Source organism: Taudactylus pleione, unplaced genomic scaffold (assembly GCF_031769625.1).
Source record: "Taudactylus pleione unplaced genomic scaffold, aTauple2 ptg000336l, whole genome shotgun sequence".
Classification (NCBI taxonomy): domain Eukaryota; kingdom Metazoa; phylum Chordata; class Amphibia; order Anura; family Myobatrachidae; genus Taudactylus; species Taudactylus pleione.
In genome coordinates, this window is record NW_028284737.1 from 6,380,654 (window position 1) to 6,402,293 (window position 21,640).

At 46.7% G+C, this 21,640-nt stretch overlaps 1 protein-coding gene across 3 annotated transcripts in view; it reads left to right on the forward strand.

The window, feature by feature from the left end:
- Positions 1 to 6,150: 6,150 nt before the first annotated feature.
- Positions 6,151 to 21,640, forward strand: part of MAST4 (microtubule associated serine/threonine kinase family member 4) — a 641,164-nt gene continuing 625,674 nt past the window's right edge. The window contains exon 1 of one of the 3 annotated variants that reach the window (XM_088443937.1): positions 6,151 to 6,739. In XM_088443937.1, coding sequence (XP_088300063.1) covers positions 6,386 to 6,739 — 354 coding nt within the window. In that variant the 5' untranslated portion in view covers positions 6,151 to 6,385. The remainder of the gene's footprint in view (positions 6,740 to 21,640) is intronic. The other 2 variants (XM_088443932.1, XM_088443933.1) reach the window with 2 other exon arrangements.

The window sequence follows — 21,640 nt, forward strand, 5'->3', positions numbered from 1 at the left end:
CTAAGGCCAAGGACGCTGGCATGGAGGTGAATAGCGGCCAATCACAGGCCGCATCCTGACACATTTCTTCTAGGTACACTTGCAGAAAGTCAGTGATTTTGTAGGATTATAGTCAGGTGTATGATTAACCAATCATACCAAACAGGTGATAGTGATCATCATTTTCATATGTAGGTTGAAACACAGTCATTAACAGAAACAGCTGTGTAGGAGGCTTAAAACTGGGTGAGGAACAGCGGAACTCTACTACAAAGGTGAAGTTGTGGAAGAAAGATTCATGTCACAGGTCATACACCATGGTAAGACTGAGACAGCAACAAGACACAAGGTAGTTATACTGCATTAGCAAGGTATCTCCCAGGCAAAGATTTCAAAGCAGACTGGGGTTTCAAGATGTGCTGTTCAAGCTCTTTTGCAGAAGCACAAAAAAATGGGCAAGGTTTATGGAAAGTAAACGCAGTGGTCGGCCAAGGTACTTTAGTGCATCGGATGAAAGACACGTCATGCTTACTTCTCTTCAAAATCAGAAGATGTCTAAGCAGTGCCTTCAGCTCAGAACCGGCAGAAACCTGTGGGATCCAGGAACACCATATACTGTTCGGAGACATCTGGCCAGAAGTGGTCTTCGTGGAAGAATTGCAGACAAAAAGTAATACCTTCGACATGTAAACAAGGCCAAGTGATTCAACTATGCACGAGAACATAGGAACTGGGGTGCAGAAAAATGGCAGCAGGTGCTCTGGACTGATGAATCAAAATGTGAAATATTTAGCTGTAACAGTAGGTAGTTTGTTCACTGTAGGGCTGGAGAGTGGTACAATAATGAGTGTATGCAGGTAACAGTGAAGCATGGTGGAGGTTCCTTGCAAGTTTGGGGCTACATTTCAGCAAATGGAGTTGAGGATTTGGTCAGGATTAATGGTGTCCTCAATGCTGAGAAATACAGGCAGCTACTTATACATTATGCAATACCATCAGGGAGGCATCTGATTGGCTCCAAATTTATTCTGCAGCAGGACAACGACCCCAAACATACAGCCAATGTCATTAAGAACTATCTTCAGCATAAAGAAGAACAAGGAGTCCTGGAAGTGATTACATTGTCCCCACAAAGCCCTAATCTCAACATCATCGAGTCTGTCTGGGATTACACGATGAGACAGAAGGATTTGAGCAAGACTACATACACTGAAGATCTGTGGTTAGTTCTCCAAGATGTTTGGAACACCCTCCCTGCCGAGTTCCTTCAAAAACTGTGTGCAAGTGTACCTAGGAGAATTGAAGCTAAATTTATGAGCTTGCAGCCTACTGAGGCATAGGGGGAAGTGATAACGTCAGTAAGGAATCATGAAAAGTGCGGGGAAAGCACTGATCTCTCCACCTTTTCATTTCTCTTATCCTGCAGCCCCCATTAAATACGCATCCAGCTTTTGCAGGCACCCCTTACCTTCCCTTACTAAGGGGTCTATTTTCTAAGCTGTGGGTGGAGATAAAGTGGGTAGAAATAAAGTATCAACCAACCAGCTCCTAACTCATTTTTCAAGCACAGCCTGTGACATGGCAGTGAGGAGCTGCATCCAATGCTTAGTAAATAGACCCCTTCAGGGGCATTTTAAGAGAGGAAGGGGCCCGTGTGCAGCCTCTGTTTGGGCCTCTCATCTTTGTCAGCGCACTGAGCGCAGTAGATTCTGGCTTCATGTCCGCGCCTATTTCCTGGGGACATGTTTTCTGCGCATGCGCGAGTCACCGGTAAGATGGCCGCCATCATTTTCCCAATGATTTTTTGCTGCGGAGCAGCACACCGGAAGCTGTGGAAAGGTATTTATAATTAACTATGGGTGCAGGGTGTGCGGTATACGCCCTCCTGGAGCCAGGGGACCGTGTGCACCGCACACCTTGCACCCATTATAAAGACGCTCCTGGACCCCTTAGACTCTTTTTTCATATCATTACATTGTCACCCTGCTATTATCCACCTGTTTCACTAACACTATTGCTGAGAAGAGACTACCTGGGCATAGGTTTGCGACCTACTGGCAGCAGGTGCCATCCCTGTTTTATGTATCCAGAGGTGTCTCCATTGATGCAGACTCCTATTTCTACTATTGCTGCCTCACCATGCAGTGTTATCCAATGTGACTCTCCCCCTACTCTTTATGCTATATTCTGCGGTGCTGGCCATTTGTATCCTATTTTAATACACAAAGGGACTCAATTATTAATGAGTTTTATCACCAAAACGAGTGATAAATGTCACTGTGTAGGATAAATGGAGCTCCAGCCAATCAGCTCCCAACTGTCAACTGTTAGAAAAATGACAGTTGGGAGCTGATTGGCTGGAGCACCATTTATCATACACAGTGACATTTATCACTCGTTTTGATGATAAAACTCGTTAATAAATGGAGGACAAAGTGCTCCACGGCCTTCCTCCAAGGAGATGGCTGTCTCTCAGCACAGACTTGACCAGATCAGCTTACCTTGTGAATGAGGGTCACAATACTCCTATATGAACAGTGCCGGCTCCAGAGGAGCACCTGCAGCACAGTCCAAAACTCAAATAGGGGAGTCACACCAACTGCCAGTGAGTCCCGGCCAGTGATGTTTTGGTAGCATTTGGAAGGGCAGTTGGTGTGGCTCCCCTATTTGAATTTTGCACTGCGCTGCAGTCCCATCTCTGGAGCCGCCACTGTATACGATTACAGTGGTTCTCATTACACATTACTAGAGTACTGCTCTAATAGTTATTTGCTTCTAGCCAGATTTGCTCTACTCATCTGCAATCTACATATTTTCTATAATGCTGCAAACCCAGCCACTGGTAACTGACCTCTACCATCCTTTTCGCTGGACGTTCTCTATGCTCAAGGAGATTGATACTCATATATTCATCTCTTCACTAGGTAAGGACAGGAAAGGACTACGGAAAAATACTCAAGATGGTTCTGTGCTCGTTTACCCCACTCCGTCTTACGCCTGCTTCACAGTTATGCAAGGTGACCCTTCGCTGATCAACCCTCTCCAGTCGAAATGGCTCAGACATCAACATTCTGTGATTCTAACTCACAGGTCTTCAACTTAAGAGCAAAATTGGGGAAATCCTTGCCCACTTTAAAGTACTCTCCTCTAAACAAGATCTATAAGCGCTCAAGGCTAGAATCCAGGTGTTTCGCCAGAAACAGATATCTCATGTACAAGTTGACTTATTTAGGGGTCTCTTTAGCATTAAATATCTGCAGCATATTCCCCGAAAACACTTTTCAGGGGATACCTGCAAATGATTAGTATCCCTTGAATGTGTTATAGAGGGATCACAGCAAATAAATCCGATATCTGCTGCTGTCCCTCCATTCCCACCAGCAGTCGCAATCTCCATAGGTTTCTATGGGGGGATACGATGCTGTCAATGTGTAGCATTCTGGAACTTGGTCCCTGCAGCTAACGCCATCTGAAGATGGTGTAAGCCGCTGTAGCCTGTGGGGCTACACATCACAAAAATTACTGGGAGAGGGCTCCATAGGAACCTCCCCCAGCAATGGCCGCCGTGCAAATATGGTCAAAAGACCACACATGCGCAGGATCCCCGGCATAGGAGTGAAGTCAACGCTGATGTGTTCACTAAACTCAAAGTACATCGCAGGGACAGGTCCCTTTTCGGAACCCCTGCCCCTGCGGGTGCAATTTGATATATTAGGGCACTATGATTGCATCCTACATTGCGATCATGGGCGCTAATATCACGCCCAGATTGTGTTGCAAATGTGATTGTTAATAAATGGGTCCCTTAGGCTCCAGAAGCGCTACTTCACAGCATGGGATCGCTTCTAACAACCTTCTTCCACCACTTCGGGACATGGCATATCCTCAGGCTGAGGCCACGACAGCCATACCGACGTCTTTCGCAACAGCAATCTGACGCATGTGTGGTGTGCCCATGTGCCTAACCTCTCGTGACATCAGTGGGATGAGAGTCCACATGTACAGCAGTAAAAGAAATGCTAAGAAAACTCTGTGAAATCAGCGATTTTACAGCAATTTTCTTTTCTTAAATAGGGAGAAGAGAAAAAAAAGTATTTTCTCCAGCTAAAATGCATATACAGTAGGCAGTGTGAATTTAGCAGCCAATTGCAAATGGTCATTGATTCACAAATCCAGTGGTTCCCAAACTGTGTGCCGTGGCACCCTGGGGTGCCTCAGGACACTTGCAGGGGTGCCTCAGGTTGGTGGTCCAATACGAAATCAAATTATTTATGGTCAATATAATGTAAATATGTGGACAAACAGAAGTGTAAATCTGTCATCCACCACATAACTGAGCCTAAGGATGACAGGTCGGCACAATTTATTTAATCTTTTTATTTTTCTGAATTTCTCAATCAGGGGTGTATCTAGGGATCCAAGCGCCCCTGGCAATGTAACTGGCGCCCCCTCCCCCCCTATGCAGTGCCCCCAGTAGTAATCCCCCAGTAGTAGTCCCCCCTATACAGTACCGCACAGTATTAATCCCCCAGTAGTAGTCCCCCCTATACAGTGCCCCCAGTAGTAATCCCCCTATGCTGCATTGCCCCCAATAGTAGTCCCCCCTATACAGTGCCCCCCGTAGTAGTCCTCCCTATGCAACATTGCCCCCAGTAGTAGTCCCACCTATATAGTGCCTCCAGTAGTAGTAGTCCCCTCTATATAGTGCGCCCAGTAGTAGTCCCCCCAATGCTGCATTGCCCCCAGTAGTAGTCCTCCTACACAGTGCCCCCAGTAGTAGTCTCCCCTATACAGTGCCCCCAGTAGTAGTCCCTCCCATACAGTGCCCCCAGAAGTAGCCCCCCTATACAGTGCCCCCTATGCAGCATTGCCCCCAGTAGTAGTCCTCCCAATACAGTGCTCCCAGTAGCAGTCCCTCCAATGCTGGATTGCCCCCAGTAGTAGTCCCCCTATATAGTGCCCCCAGTAGTAGTCCCCCCTATACAGTGCCCAAAGTAGTAGTCCCCCTATACAGTGGCCCCAGAAGTAGTCCCCCCTATTCAATGTCCCCAGTAGTGGCCACCCCTATACAGTGCCCCCAGAAGTGGCCACCCCCCCTAAATTGCCCCCAGTAGTGGCCACCCCTATACAGTGCCCCCAGTAGCGGGCTCTCCCCCATAAAGTGCCCCCAGTAGCGGCCACTCCCTATATCAGTGCCCTCCCTAATGTGCTAGGCTTACACACACACACAAAGAAAAAAATACAACTTACCCAATCCCCGCTCCTGACTCGACCGCCGCTGTCCACTCTGAGTCCCGGTCCGCTCTTCTCCTGCATGGGAGAGACATCATGACGTCTCTCCCATCACATGCTGCGGGGGGGGGAGCCGGAAGACGGAGCTCATGAGTGAGCTCCAGCTGGCTCCCTCCACGGACGTCGCAGCAGCAAATGAGTCTGTCCGACTCTCATTGGCTGGCTGCTATTACAAACACACAGCTGCCGCTGGTGGCTGTGTGTTTGTAAACTGAAGTGTAGACCGGTCTGCCCTACACTTGTGGGGCCGGGGGACTAGTCCACCCCTTGGCTGCTGGTGGCACTGCCGGACGGCGCCCCCCCCCCTTTGGTCGGCGCCCCTGGCGAGTGCCATCCTGGCCAATGTGTAAATACGCCCCTGTTCTCAATAACAAACTTTTGTCTTGGGGGTGCCATGAAAACAATGCTGATTCTCTAGGGTGTTTTGATTCTAAAAAGTTTGGGAACCACTGCACTAATCACAAACATTTTTTAGCACATCTATAGGAATTTAATAAAATATATATTTAAAGAAAAATATTATACAATTTTTTTTTAATGAGATATAAATAAACTTTTTTTTTATCATAGTGTCCACTTATAATAATATATTTTATCTGTACTTGAACGAGGACTTACATTCCCAAAACCTGGCTGAGTAAGTTTAGATTCAACATAGAAATTTGAACTTATTATCCATATTTTCAGTGCAATGTTATGTTACTCAAACCTCCCAATAGGCTATACCAGTCTGTTCCCTGGTGAGACATGCTGGGATACGTAGCACCAGGGCGGGGGCGTGACCAAAGGGGAGCGTTGCTGCGTCCAGGTGGCTGTTCCCCTCCATCCCAGGGGACCGATCCAGTCCTTACCTGCCGCTAGGTGCTTGCCTTCTTCCCGCAGAGACTTGTTGCTCGCACCGCCCCCAGGTGCCGATCTCATTGGCTGGAGAGGTGGCTGCTGGCTGGCTGGAGCACGCCCGGGAGAGGTGGAGCGGCAGCGGCGGCGCAGGGCTCTGGCTGTGCTCATAGATAGAGGGATAAGATTTGGCACATCTCACTGCCCGGCATGAAGAGATGTGACAGCGGCTCCCGTGTGCCCGCACCCCCAGCGACCTGACACCTGATAATAACACATGAGTGTGAGGAGGCAGCAGTGCGAGAGTGCAAGCTGTGCTGCGCGTCTTTGCGCACATTTGGTGCGTCTCACACTCCAGCCCGGGGACATGGACGGCAAAGTTTCCGAGGGAGCTGGGGGCATCGGCGACACCTCCTCCTCATCTTCATCATCATCACTCTCCTCCTCGGGCTCACAGACTCTCTCGGAGGGGGGGATGAAAGCGATTTCTGGGGGGAGCAGCACCGATTGCGACTCGGAGGGTCAGTACATCGCTCGGGAGGAGGAGGACGGGGCTGGAGGGAATCACCAAGGGGAACAGGAGAGAGGACGACAGTGCAGAGCAGAACAGGACGAAGAAGAAGACGAGGAGGTGAGATAAGTACTTTCTGTCATATGTGTGTTATAGGAACACAGACACACGTGCAAATGCCGTGATGACAGTAGTGATTACCGGACACGAGTAGCTCCTGTTTCTGCATTGGTGTGCGCAAGCTGTACGTGTGTTTGTTTGGCATTGCAATATACTGTACCCCTGTCAATGGTTACACTGTGGCTTTGCAATATACTATACTCCAGTCAATGGTTAAACTGGCAATACAATATACTGTACTCCTGTCAGTGGATACACTGTGGCATGCACTATACTGTACTCCGGTCCCCTGCCAATCACTATACTGTACTGCTATCATTGTTTACAGTGTGGCATTACACTATACTGAAATCCAGTCAATGGTTACAGTGTGGGATGGCACTATATTGTACCCCTGTAAATGGTTACACTGCTGCCTGGCACTACACTGTGCCCCTGTCAATGGTTACACTGTGACATGGCACTATACTGTACTCCTATCAATGGTTAAACGGTGGTATTGTACTATACTGTACCCCTGTCAATGATTACACAGGCCATTGCCTATACTGTACTACTGATAATTGTTACTGTGGTATTGCACTATACCAGTGGTTCCTAGACTTTTTTGAAACACGGCGCACTAGAATAGAGCATTGTTTTCACGGGACCCCTAAGTTTAAGTTTGTTCTTGAGAAATTCAGAAACAAATGTAATAACATAGTAAAGTGAAGTAAATTGTGCTTCTGGTTAGGTTACGTGGTGGTGGACTGGTTTGCACTTCTGTTTGTTCACATATTTATATTACATTGTCAATAAATAATTTGGTGCTGGACCATCAACCTAAGGCATCCCTGCAAGTGTCCCAAGGCACCCCAGGGTGCCCTGGCGCACAGTTTGGGAACCACTGCACTATACTATACTGTTGTCCCCTGTAAATGGTTACACTGTGACATTGCTCTATACTGTACTCCTGTCCCCGTCAATGGTTACTGTGGCATTGCACTATACTGTACTCCTGTCCCCGTCAGTGGTTACTGTGGCATTGCACTCTACTGTACTCCTTGTCCCCTGTAAATGGTTACACTGTGACATTGCTCTATACTGTACTCCCGTCCCTGTCAATGGTTACACTGCGCATTGCACTATACTGTACTCCTGTAAATGGTTATACTGTGGGATGGCACTCTACTGGTCACCTGTCAATGGTTACACTGTGGCATGTCAATATACTGTACCCGTCAATGGTTATACTGTGGGATGACACTCTACTGTAGACCTGTCAATGGTTACACTGTAATATAGCTTATGTACTAAGGAGTGATCCAGGAACAGGTAGTATTGTCTCAAGTGATATTATCCCTGTTTTAATATAAAAATTGATTTATAATGTAAGGTTTTATCTTAGGATAAATCTACCCCATGTCTTGTGGAATGCTGGGTCATGAGGAGTGCATGGACATGTTATACTGCCAGGATGCGGTGTCATTTACCGGCGGCCGGGGTGCCGGCCGTCGGAATCTCGTCAGTGGATTCCCGACCCGGGACCAAAGATAGGCGTTGAAATCCCGATGCCTATCTTAAACACCACGCCGAAATCCTGACAGATGGCATCCCAAACGAAGGTAAGCGGGGAATGGGTAGTGTTAGCCGTGAGGGGGGAGGGTTATGTTTAGCCACCTCCGGGGGGGACTTAGGGTTAGGCACCACCTTGGGAGTATTAAGGTGGTCATACACGGTGGGATTCAAAAGTTGGTCAGACCAGTTGTACGATTTCCCTTGAAAATTCTTCCCTTCAGATACGGATAAATTGTATTTAAAATGCAACTGTTTCACATAAGACCATACGATTTGATCAATCACATCACATAATGTGTGTCAAATCCTATACGATCAGTTGAGATCTCTCTGCAAAACCATCTGATCTGCGATCCAACTAGACGACGGCGGGGACGTGCATCGGGGTCGCAGAAAACTCAAAATACAACTATTTTCAAATGATGGGTCTGTCCAACCTGTAGAAACTGCCCAAATCGTGTGATCAATCGTCCCTTGTATGGCCAGCAATAGGCTTAGGCTTCGGCTTCGGGAGGGGGTGAGGGTTAGGTTTAGGGGTGGGGTTAGGTTTAGGCACCCCCGGGGGGTTTTAGGGTTAGGCACCACCAAGGGAGGGTTGGGGGCAGGAGAGGGTTACCTTGCTTACCACCTCCTGTCGGGATCTTGAACCTTCGAGATTCCAGCGTCAATATTTCATACCGATTCCCTACTGTGTTACTGTATGTGGCAACACACTAACATTATCCTATATCACACAACTATTATTTATTTACAAGGCAGTGAACCAAACAAATGGTTAAGTTGGCTAATGCAATGTTTAAAGATCATGCTTTTTGGTTCAAGGTTTGATCCTTTTTTTTGTTTGTGGTTTTGTCATTGTGATATGTAAGTTATTCTGTTGGTGTTTCAATGTGTTGTAAACCTGAAATAGAATCTCAGCTTCTCTGACCCCAGGTGAGAAACTGATGTATTCTATGACTTTGATAAATGCCTGTGTCAGTGTGTATGAACGTACTTGGTGATGTTGTAGTGGCTAAGCATCTTTCCGCTCATAAATACAATCCGTGACCTTTCAGAGTAGACTGTTCTGAAAATAAAAACTTATACATAAAATATTGACATTATTTTCACAAATGTTAATAAATATATATATATTTCCTTTACACACCTTACACTCATGGTGGCGGGATGCAGCTTATTTACCTGCGTCTGTAATGCCGGACATCGGAATCCCGACACTGGAAGCCCGACTCTGTACTAAAGATAGGCGCCGAAAATCCCGACGCTCGGCATCCCGAACGAAGGTAAGCGGGGACTGCAAGCTGTTAGCCGTGAGGGGAGGGGGGGGGGGGGTTAGTTTTAGGCACCCCCCGGGGAGGGTTAGGCTAGGGGAAGGGGGGGCTAGGGTTAGGAGCCACTGGGAGGAGGTCAGGGTTTAGGGTGCGGGGGTTGGGCACCAATGGGGGAGGTTAGGTTTAGGCTCCACTAAGGGAGGGTTGGGCGGGAGAGGGGAGGGTTAGAGTACTTACCAGCCCCAGTCGGGATTATGATGGTTCGGGCTTCCAGCATCGGTATTAGTCCGCCGGCATTACATACCGATTCCATGGTGGCTTGTATGTTTTTTGCATAGATGAGTTCAGTTTTGCTGAAAACCGAACACAACCAAACTTTGGCGTTCCGAGTAGTACTAAGTCCTGGCTTGGATCACTTTGGGGTTACGAGTAGAACTAAGGGCCTGATTTAGACCCACTCGCGAGCGGCTGTCCGCTCGCAAGTGGGTCGATGTTATGCACTGAGCATGCGCACGACGGAGGGAGCTCCGTCGTGCGCATGCGCCAGACGCGACGAGCGAAGGAAAGTCCTTCGCTCGTTGTGTCCGATCAAAGGGGGCGTGCTGTCAATGTTGATTGACAGCACGCCCCCTTTGGTGGGCGTGCCGGGGGCGTGCCTCCCTGACGGGGGCGTTCCCACGGGAACGCCTCCCGTCAGAAGCCGGCCCACTGACATCACTAGTGATGTCAGTGGGAGTGATTTTGGCTCTGATAGAGCCAAAATCACTCCGGAGCTTGCGGTTGAAAACCTCAACCGCAGGCTCCGACTCGCAAATTCGATGGTCGCGATGGTCTCGACCATCGCGACCATCACAATGCACGCTCGTATAGCCTGTGGGTGGTGACCCACAGCTATACGAGCGTCCAGGAGGACGCTCCATGAAAATGGAGGCCGGTCCTCATTCAGAGCGTGCGCTCTGCTCAGAGCGTACGGCTCTGAATGAGGGCCTAAGTCCCGATTTGGATCACTTAGGTGTCCTGACTTGGGTCTTCTCGCCATGTTCGGAACTCTGTTCTAAAAACCAGACCTTGCGTGTTTTGGATTGCATGATTTTGGGTGATGTGAGGTGGTCAAAATTGACTGGAAATAAATGTTATTGATGTTAATAACACTATAGGAACAAAAACCCATCCAAGTTTCATGATCTTAGCTGTTTTTATAAATTTTTAAAGAATTTAAATTCCCAAACATTTGAAGGTGGTTTTACCAAAACATGACGATGAATTAGAACCAAAACACAAGTGACTATGCACATCCCCATTTTTTGCCTAAGGTACTTACTACAGTCTGTGGAGCACATATGCTTAGAACCCCAGGGTATTTTTTGCGGGCGCACCGCCCGACAGAAACAGCCTAACGCCTTGCACACCCCCCCCCCCCCCATTTCCCCCTGCCCCAAAGCCGGTGTGTCCCCGTATAACTTACCGGCACTCCCTCCAGCCCCAATGTGCCGCATTCCCTGTAGACGGTCACCCTGAACGTGTCCTTGTTGACTCGTCTGGCATCTGTGTTCTCCGGCAATAAGGATACATTAGTGAAAGTTCTGGACGCGGCGCATTGGGATGGGAGGGAGTAGCATTGGTTCATTAACAGGTTGGTTACTGAGCCAGTTTTTTTCTCCAGTAATAGAACATCTGAGAAATCCTCTCCACCGCCAATATATACTGTAATCTGCATATAATGGGAGGAGCAGCCAGTAATGGAATCAATGCATTAGTGCATTTCCAAGAGGTGCAGCAACTATCTGCTCTTTAGTGGAGAGCAAACAAGCATTAGCACATGGATGACACATTCTATGCTTGTTACTCCACAGACCCACAGGGACTGCTCAGCTGCTGCAGATTGGACCTATTCCACCTACTGAATTAGCTAGGACAGGATATGCAAAGGACAATCAATTAGTTTAGATACTCTACTAAAATAACTATTTGAGGGGACATTCAATTAGTCTAAAGTGGCCGGGAACAATTCAAGTGTTTGTGTTACAGGGCGTGAGTGCCCATCATTTCGCGTTGCGGCCAGGGAGAGTGCCCCAAGCTTAAATCAATAAAAGGTCAGGATTTAAAACATTTTAGTATTGCGAAGGCAGGTGGGGACCTGGCTACTTCTTTATGCCACCCTGCTGGAAACATTTTCTGCGGAGAACACTGGATGCTAATGTAAAAATACTTGTTTTATGTAACTATTCTTCATGCACCTTTGCTTCACATAAAAACTATTATGCTGGGCGTACACTGTCAGATAAATTGTCTGTAAGACCGACCGACACTTTGGGCAGATATATCAAGTATTGCATATACTATGCAATACATCCCCTCTCTTATCGCATGCATATTAGTGTTTAGCAATGCATGATTGCTTACGTGCTGGGACAGCTCTCCCGATGTAGAACTGTCCCGGCGAAGTTCTGATTTCCCGGTTTATGACCAGGGAGTCGTATTGCAAAATGCATGTCCAGCGTCCAGCACAAGCCCTGGTGGGGACAGATATGGATCACTATGGTAAGAAGGCAATAGGCTTCTATAGGCAACACCATCTATAGATAGCGTTGCCTATTTGGCACCAGCTTTGGAAAGTTACACTTAGATTTCTATGGGGTTTACTGTGCCGACATCCACTGGCAGATGCGGCAGACCAATTATAATTGTAATTATAATTATCGGGTTATTAGAACATGCTGGATGTTGTTGCATGTTCAGCAGACCGAATATTACTGATCAGTCACAGCAATACACTGGCCAGTTATGGACCCAATCAGATGTTTATCAGCTGATCAGCCAATAGTTGGACAGTGTATGCTTAGTATTACTCTCTGGTATGATGATCCATCTAGTGGTGCATACACATGGTCAGATTTTTCCTCAGATCTGAATGATAACGATATTAAAAATCGTTCATATCTGAAGGAAAACCTGATGTGGGCAACGATGAACGATGTACGTTCCCGTTTGTCAGATAACGATATCTGATGTGTTTGCAGTCAGTTTTGGACGATATCCATTCATTTTAATTGTCAAAAATCGTTCAGTCGTTTGCAAATCATTTACAAATTGTTCATGTAACATATCTGACCGTGCGTATGCACCATAAGTTATGTATGGTCAGATGTGTGTTATGGTACCCACACACATAGTGATGTGCTCACGATTCGACATCGTGTACGATTTCCCTTGAAAACACCTCCCCGGCAGCTCTGCACACGATTTGGTGTTTGCAATGTCCAATCTTCAGACGATCTATCGTGCAGCCAGACACTTCTCCAGTGCATTTGTATCCCAGATTGGCAGATCTGCCCTACAGCACAGCATATCTGACGATGCGATGTACGACCAACGGGGACACGCATCGAATCGTGATCGTGAGTGGCCAGATCGTGTAACATATCGCCATGTGTGTGGGCACCTTTAGAGGCACTCCTATAGTCTCTCTCACACACTTATTCAGTGTCAGGGTAAATTGTATAGTTTGCATTGTGTTTTTGAGAGAATTCTGTATTGTTTTGTGAATTACTTTTATATCTAGCACTACCCATGCCACCAGTGCTCCTCGTCTCTAGTCCCATTCATCTGTTCAGACACTGGGCCTGATTCAGACCCGGTCGCAAGCGCTGAGTGCTCGCAACCGGGTCGATGGTGGCCCAGAGCGCATGTGAATGACGAAACTGGCTCCATCGTGCGCATGCGCGAGACCCGGATAGCGACAGGCAATCAGTTGCTCCGCACCAAAGGGGGTGTGCTGTCGATGTTGAGTAACAGCATGCCCCCTTTGGTGGGCGGGTTGGGGGGGTGGCTGCCCAGACGAGGCGTTCCCATGGGAACGCCTACCGTTTGGGGGCGGCCCCACTGACATCACAAGTGATGTCAGTGGGAGAGCTTTCGGCTCTGTTTGAGCCGAAAGCTCTCTGGGGCTTGCGGCCACGAGACCCTACCACAAGGGTCTCGTCACAAGCCCGATGGTCGCGATGGTCTTGACCATCATCCTGGCCGCTCGCATTAGCTGTGGGTGGCAACCCGCAGCAATGCGAGCGGCCAGGAGGCCGTTTCCATAAAAAAAAAAAAAAAGTCGACCTGATTCAGAGCGAGCGCTCTGTCAGAGCCACTGTGTGCTTACCCTTTTGTTGGGTACAGGCTCATTGTGTGCAACACTGCCTTCCTCTCTCTGCAACTCCTCACCACTTGCCCATCAAGACACAGTGAGCGAAGACTACCCTCACCCGTTGTCTTTATCCTGATTTGTCAGTTTATTGCTCTGAGTTTCAATGATATGTCTGCTTACATTTACTGTGCGAACTGTATGTCTGCTTACTGTACAAATAATTTATCAAGTTTCACTGTACCTATGTATATTCCCTGGACGGTGCTTCCCTGGGGCGAATGTGGATTTACGCCTATTGGGTTAATCCAACATATATGGTGGTGATCAAATGAAAAACTAGGATGCTGATCTAATGAACGTTTATTCTAAATATTCTTAATACAATGTAGCTTGTATATAGACCACAAACAGTACAGATGTGACATGCAACACACACGGGAAGGGATCGGGAGGGAAAGTGGGGTTAGAAGGTCCTTTGGTGTAGTTAAAAGTTAAATTGGGTCACATACCCATTTGATCTAACTACTTTGTGTGGATAAGTCCCATTTGGAGATTTGTATGTACCTTGGATGTCTAGTCCGCTCTGGTGAAGTCGTCTAACTCGTGGATCTGTAGTAGTCGCGGGAACTCCTTCTGAAGTTGTAGCCCTCCCCGGTGGGTGGTGCACCGAAGGCCTTAATCCACAGTCCTCCGTGAGTGGGTTTCTGGGGTGAGTTTTGGCACGTTGCTGCCGTGGAAATATCCATTGATTCCGCTGGGACTCTGCTGTGTCTGCTGTAAGTGGTGACTGGTACGCAGCCACCTACTGCAGCGTTTGTGCTGTGGTCATTAGAGTGGAAAACCCGGCCTTTCGTGTGAGGGTGTCCAGCTGCCCTTTGACTAGAATTTACTGGTGCGGCTGCTGAGGTTTGCGGGTTGTAGGCTGCTGGTCTCAGTGCACAACCAGGGGTCTGTATAAGGCTGCAGCAGCTTGCACTGACTTAAGGTACAACATAAGCAAGTGCGATGTTTAGGTCAATGTTAGGCGGCCCAGATGTAGTGTAGTGGGTGGGACCAGCGCGTTTCGGCCTACTCTGTGGCCTTTTTCAAAGCCTCAGGAGCTGCAAGGTAAATCCACATTAAATGCAGCCTCTGGGGGAAATAAATATATGGGTTGCTGCACTGGGAAAATGCCAAATAATTGAATAGCTCTGGGCGTCAAACCTGGAGCTTTTCCTGTGCCTAAATAAATGTAACACAGGGGCACATCATTTAAAGACTTGCTTTGCAGACATGCTCTGTGTGAATTCATACATGGCAAGTGCTATTGCATAATCTAACATTACTTACTCTCAGCCTTTTGTTCAATATCACATCCCATTAGGGTAGCATTTTTTTTAAAAGATTTTACGATGAGATTCAGCAGTCTTGAATGGTGCGAGCAGGACTACCGAGATCCCAACGGGGCCTGGTCACACCCTTGTACCCAAGTTAGGGAAGTGTGGCCATGACCCCTCCGGGAAAAAATACTATATGCAGGCCCCTCCAACAAGCCCGGGCCCAGGCAATCAGTGATGTTAGTGGCTTTTGACAGCTGGCATTACCGCCGAATTCGTGCCTCATAATGCCATGTGAAAAGGCACTTTAGGGCGAGCTCAGAGATCAACTGCACCTGAGGTACTGATGATCTGTCCCCCCTGACACCTGCTCCACTTCACACAGAGGTGAGAAATGCCCCACAAAAGGTTGATTGACCCTGAGGCGGGGTAATTATCATACATGCCTACTTTTGAAAAAACATTTCAGGAAGATTGTGAAAGCACCACCTATGTGTGCGTGGGGGTAATGTGGACGTGTACTGATATATCTGAGAGGCCATAAAATTGATTTACTTCCAAATGTTAATGAGCCCCAAAGCAGTTCAAAAGATCTACTTATGTTGTTTTACAAGTGGTTCCGTATAAGTGGCCATGAGACGCCTTATATGAAAATGCATGCAGCCATTGGGACTTTTGTGCCTTATAACCAATGCAAGGAAGTGGCACTACTTATACCATGTGTTATTTTTCAGCAGGAATTCAGTTCCTATTAACTATGTCACAATGACAACTTATGGACACTGGTGGGTGGGAGACAATGACACTGGAGATCTAACACCACTAGGGGAGGTAATACCACTGGGGATCTATAGCATCTGGGAGATCTGTTTGCACTGGGGGGCTGGGAGGCCCATGGGCATGGGATGGTGCGGGATACCCCCTAGGCATAATTTTTTTTTCAACGTAAATAACAATTTCTTTGCAGTATTTGAAAGAAAGTTAAGGCGGAAAATCCATTTTAAAGATTGTCCTGTAAATACACTTTGATATGGTTCAATTATGCTTAGGACAGCCAAGGCAGACCTATGATTAGAGCTTGTGTTTTTTCTTTCTAGTGCTTATGTATAAAATCACATTTTATTTCTAAAATTGTGAGTTTTAACTTTTGATATAGATCTATATTTATTATTTTGCCCATAACTTGTAACTGTAGGGTTTCCTTTTTTCACTTTTTTATTTTGTTTTAATGTTCTGATGACTTTCTTCATTTCTATAAAGTGATATATAGTCCTACAGCAAATGATCATTTCACGCTTCGTGATTGCCTCACCTCAGCAATCTGCTCATTCCATGAACTTTAAATGAAAATCCCTAGTTTGTGTGAACATCTATATTAAATTCTACTTCCCTATACTAGCGTTCTATAAGAAGTTCAATTCCTTCACTCCATATTGGCTGTTTTTGCTCTCCTGGCAGAATGAATTTGCTAAGTCAGTAGCCCACCCACCATACCAAGCTTACTGCTTGGATATTCTGTATACCCCACGTTCTTTGTATAGCCATTTTCTAACAATTAGGTCTTCACGTTTGATGGATGCTTCAGTCATGTTAGCGTTATGTTTCTGTTATTGGCATTGTTCCTTTCAAGTATAAATGCCATGTCCACCATTATAATTTTTTGTGTCAGTACATACAGCAATTTGAAGTTTACTGGTTAAAAAAAAAAATAGTCTGCTACTTTCCAGAAAAGTTTATCATGGAAAGCAAGTTTCATGGCCTGCATTGTTATACATACTGTTATTTTAACACTGTTGTCGATAAGAATACTTGGCTGAGTTTCACATACAATGTAATGTAACTGGCTACGATACAGCAGTCACTAAGCAGGTTGTGGTCTTTCAGATGGCGCTGCAGAGGTTCACTTTTGTGTATATTTGTGTTCTAGTGAGTAGATGTTAACATGGAGTCTACTTACTGTGTCATTGTCCGAGAAATACACTTTGAAGTGAACCTGTCAGCTGCAGACTGTGCAGGTAGTCATTTTTCTAGGCTAAACCAATTTTTATGGCTATTTTGTCTGTCAATTCTGTAATAACCAGCGCGCCTACTAGTATTCCTGATTCAATAGTGGGTGGAACATTATTGGAAACGGGCATGACTGAGCAGGCAGTGGTGGGTTTCAGAGGGTTTCAGAGCCACAAACAAGTGCCTCATGGCTCAGGGATTCTGCTAGTTCCTAGTGAATTAATAGTGTGAAACGGGTGGTTCTTTGGAGATACTAGTTAGCACTTCCAGGAAGTAGCATTGGAGATACTTACCTTCTTTTTTTTATTTTAGTAATGTACCGTTTAGGTTGTGGTCTGTGCTGACTGGAGGGGGACGTTGTCCAGTGCTAAGGAGCTCCTACGCTAGAAACTGGTGCCCACCCTCAAAAAGCCAAAGAGCACTCTTCCTGGGAGGTAAGCCCTTCCTAGGAGTGCTTTATTATACCCCTTTTACACCAGAGCTACAACCCGGGTTATTGCAGGGCTAACCCGGGTAGCTCCTTGGTGTAAAAGGGGACAGGGTTGGATTCCTGGGTAGAGTGACTCGGCAATCCAACCCAGGTTATTTACAGGGTTTAACACGGGAATGACCCGTGAAACCCTGCAGTGGAAATGGCGCGACCCAGGTCACGATGACCTGGAGTGCGCCGCATGCCAGGCGATTGGACGTCTTCAGTGGCGCTTGGAGATGTCATCTCCAAGCGTCCACTTCCACCCCGGAAGAGCCGGGTCATTGCAGACTCGGTTCCGGTGTGAACGGTGCCGAATCGGGAATATCCTGGGTCGCCGCCGGCTAAATTCCGGGGTTGATCCGGTTTGGAACTCTGGCCCTGATTCAGAGCCGGACGCTCTGACAGAGCGCTCGCTCTGAATCAGGGCCGTCCTTCTGAATTTCTATAGCGGGCGGCCAGGAAGATGGTCGCGATGGTCAAGACCATCGCGACCATTGGGCTTGCGACGAGACCCTTGTGGTAGGGTCTCGTTGCTGCAAGCCCTGGAGTGCTTTTGGCTCTATCAGAGCTGAAAGCACTCCCACTGACATCACTTGTGATGTCAGTGGGGCCGGCCCCAGACGGTAGGCGTTCCCATGGAAATGCCTCCGTCTGGCCAGCCACGCCCCCGGCACGCCCACCAAAGGGGGCGTGCTGTCACTCACCATCGACAGCACGCCCCCTTTGTAGCGAGACCCACAGCGACGGCTTGCCTGTCGCTATCCGGGTCTCGCGCATGCGCACGACGGAGCCACCTCCGTCGTGCGCACTGGGCCAACATCGACCCGCTTGCGAGCGCACATCGCTCGCGAGCTGGTCTGAATTAGGCCCTCTATTCCAACCTCCGGGTCAGACTCTGAATTTAGGTATAAAAGCGGTATTAGAAAGGTTATTTACAATTTATTTCTCAGTACTCGTTAAGAGCCTGCTGAAGGGATGAAAACTAGAGAATAAAATTTTCACCTTTTGATGATCAGGTGATAAGTGTTTAGCTAATGATAATAGAGGGTCTAAAGGCCCCCATACATCAGAGATTGATTGCAGCAATCGTGCAATTTGCAATCGATTGTGTATACAAATCTTTCCCTTTTTTAATCGATTGCAGATTGCAGAGATGCCACAATCGATTGAAAAAGGGAAAGATTTTTATACACAATCGATTGCAAATTGCACGATTGCTGCAATCAATCTCTGATGTATGGGGGCCTTTAAGGTAACTTTTACACTTATTGAGGATTTATATAACTTAAGACCCCCACACATCAGCAACTGATTGCAGCAATCGTGCAATTTGCAATCGATTGTGATAAAAATCATTCCCTTTTTCAATCGATTGCAGAATTGCCACAATCGATTGAAAAAGGGAAAGATTTTTATACAAAATCGATTGCAAATTGCATGATTGCTGCAATCAATCTCTGATGTATGGGGGGCCTTTACAGGGGCAGAAGATACCCAAAGCATTTAACATAATTGTGGACATTAATGATGTACAGCTGGGTCCTTGTGTTATCCAATTGAGCTTCATTGGCTTTTTAGCAATGAGTCCGGAGATTTAAGAAGATTCCAAGGTAATTTAACCCTTAAGTTGTGAATAAGGGTAGTTAATATCTCAGCTTCTCTCGAAGACTCCCTCCTTGTGGATCATCAAAGAAAGGCAGAGTGTTTCTAGTGCACCAGGTTACTAAAGCTCTCATTACTAAAAAATGGACAGACCTCAATACGTAACCATATGTATCCCATTCAGGATGAAGAATGTTCTAAGGGGTCTATTTACTAAGCTGTGTTAGGAGATAAAGTGAACGGTGATAAGGTACCAGCCAATCAGATCCTAACTGCCATGTCACAGGCTGTGTTTGAAAAATGGTAGTAAGGAGCTGATTGGCTGGTACCTTATCACCGTTCACCTGATCTCCTAAGTGTTTAGTGCCTACATTTGATGCTGCACTATCCAGTCTGTTTAGTTAGACATCCAGTGTTCTCCCCACCCTGCACTTTGGGGGCCTGCAAGTCGGGACAGTATCTGGGAGCTGTCTAAAAAGGACAAGATCCTACAGACTTTGCAGCTTTTTCATAATCAGACGACTGGGTCTCTAACAAGAAGAGGAGAATTTAATATATATAACATTATTTCAAGTTTAAATCATTATAAGGTCAAGGTTTAAAACATTATATTATTGGGAAGGTCCCTACCCGGCGGCTACTTGATCCCACTGGCTGGAAACATTTTCTGGGGAGAACACTGACATCTGTTCTACTAGTAGATGTAAGAAACTTTGTTTCTCTTTCATCCACTAGGGGACACTGGAGGTGCTTACGGTATAGAGGCGTGGATAGCTGGAGCCGGCACTTTAAATAATTTAGAAATGTGAAGCTCCTCCCCCTCTATGCCCCATCAGCCCTCAGTTTAGAAAATGTGCCTCATGGAGCTGGTCACAATCTGCTGTGATCCTGCAGCACATATATGTTTATTATTTTCTTTTATTTAGGTTTATTTATTTTGTACATCTTTTACACTATATTAGGTACCCTTCACCACCTCTCTAAAGGTGGGGTCCGGGTACCTGGCGCCCTGTTCTTAGTAGAACAGGAAGGAGTGCACAGCGCTTATTACAAAAGCACTGACGGCTCCTTATCGCCACAGCACAGCTCTAATAGGAAGAAGAGTGTGCTGCATGCTGTGAGAGCCTCCGGGCAGCGCAGTGAGTATTGCTGCGCATTCCCCGCTCCGACCTGCACCCCCCCGGCGCACGTCGCCTGCCGCCCGCCCGCCGGCCGCCCAGTGTGTACATAGCGCTGCTGCGCTGCTTCAGGCGGGGGCATTCAAACAGCCGGATAGGCTGTAATCAGTCCCTGCTCGCCGCTAAGGGCTGCAGAGGGACGGAGGGGGCCTGCATTGCGGGGCTAAACCCCGACCTGCACCCCCCCGGCGCACGTCGCCTGCCGCCCGCCCGCTCGCCACCCAGTATAGCACTGCTGCGCTGCTTCAGGCGGGGACATACAAGAGTCAGCCGGATAAGCTGTTTTACAATACAGATACAATGTTTTAATTTGAATAAGTATACAATTTTTAGGTAGATTATATGTTCCTTAGAATAGGACCTGATTTGATGTGTTTCTGATTTATCTTGCATGCCATGACCTAACCCTTTTTTTGGCCCAACAGACGCACAGGCAAGTTTGTTCCAGTATAATAAAAACGTTATTTTGTGTATTTTATGTACAACTGTGATTGCATACCTTTTATAACGTTATCAAAGTAATTGTTAAATAAAACTAAAAGTGTTGAAGTACCGATTGACTTGATACATTATGGGAAGACCAAGAGATTGTACCTCAAAGCGAAAGGTAATCCCTAGAAGTGTTTTAGAAGATCTGTGATACCCCATCATAGCAGGGTATTACATACTGTGTAAGGCGCTGCGGAACACTTGTGGCGCCATATAAAGAAATTATAATAATAACCCCCCCTCCCCCCCGCAGCCAATTCATAACCCTCCTGCCCGCAGTTTAACCCTCCTGTCCGCAGCCTAACTCTAATGTTGATGTTCAGAGAATGTCGACATGTTGCCTGTCGATATAATTGTCGAAATTATTAATGTAGACCTGATGACTACATCTCTCAGAGTAAAACTTGAAGTGTCTACACACAATGGATACATTATGTATCTTTTTTCTTATAAATGATCCAATATGGAAGTGGTTCCCAAACTTTTTCGAATCACGGCACCGTAGATTATCAGCATGTTTTCCACGGCACCCCTGGGCCAAAAGTATCTTATTGAGAAATTCAGTGAGATTTAAACTAAGTAAATTGTGTTTATGTCACCCTTCGGTTCAATTATTATTTGGTGGTTGACAGGGCTGCTATTCTTTTTGTCCACTTATTTTTTGATAGGCAAAATCAATGCTAATGGCTGCCAATCGCACTGAGTAATAGTAATTTTATTTGGTCCTGGACCACCACTGAGGCACCCCTGCAAGTGCCCTGAGGCACCCAGTTTGGGAACCACCGCAATATGGTATTATCTGCAGCTGTCAATAGGACATACCTTTGTTCAGCTGAAATAGGAGCTATGTGATTGCAGTTCACTATATTTAAAA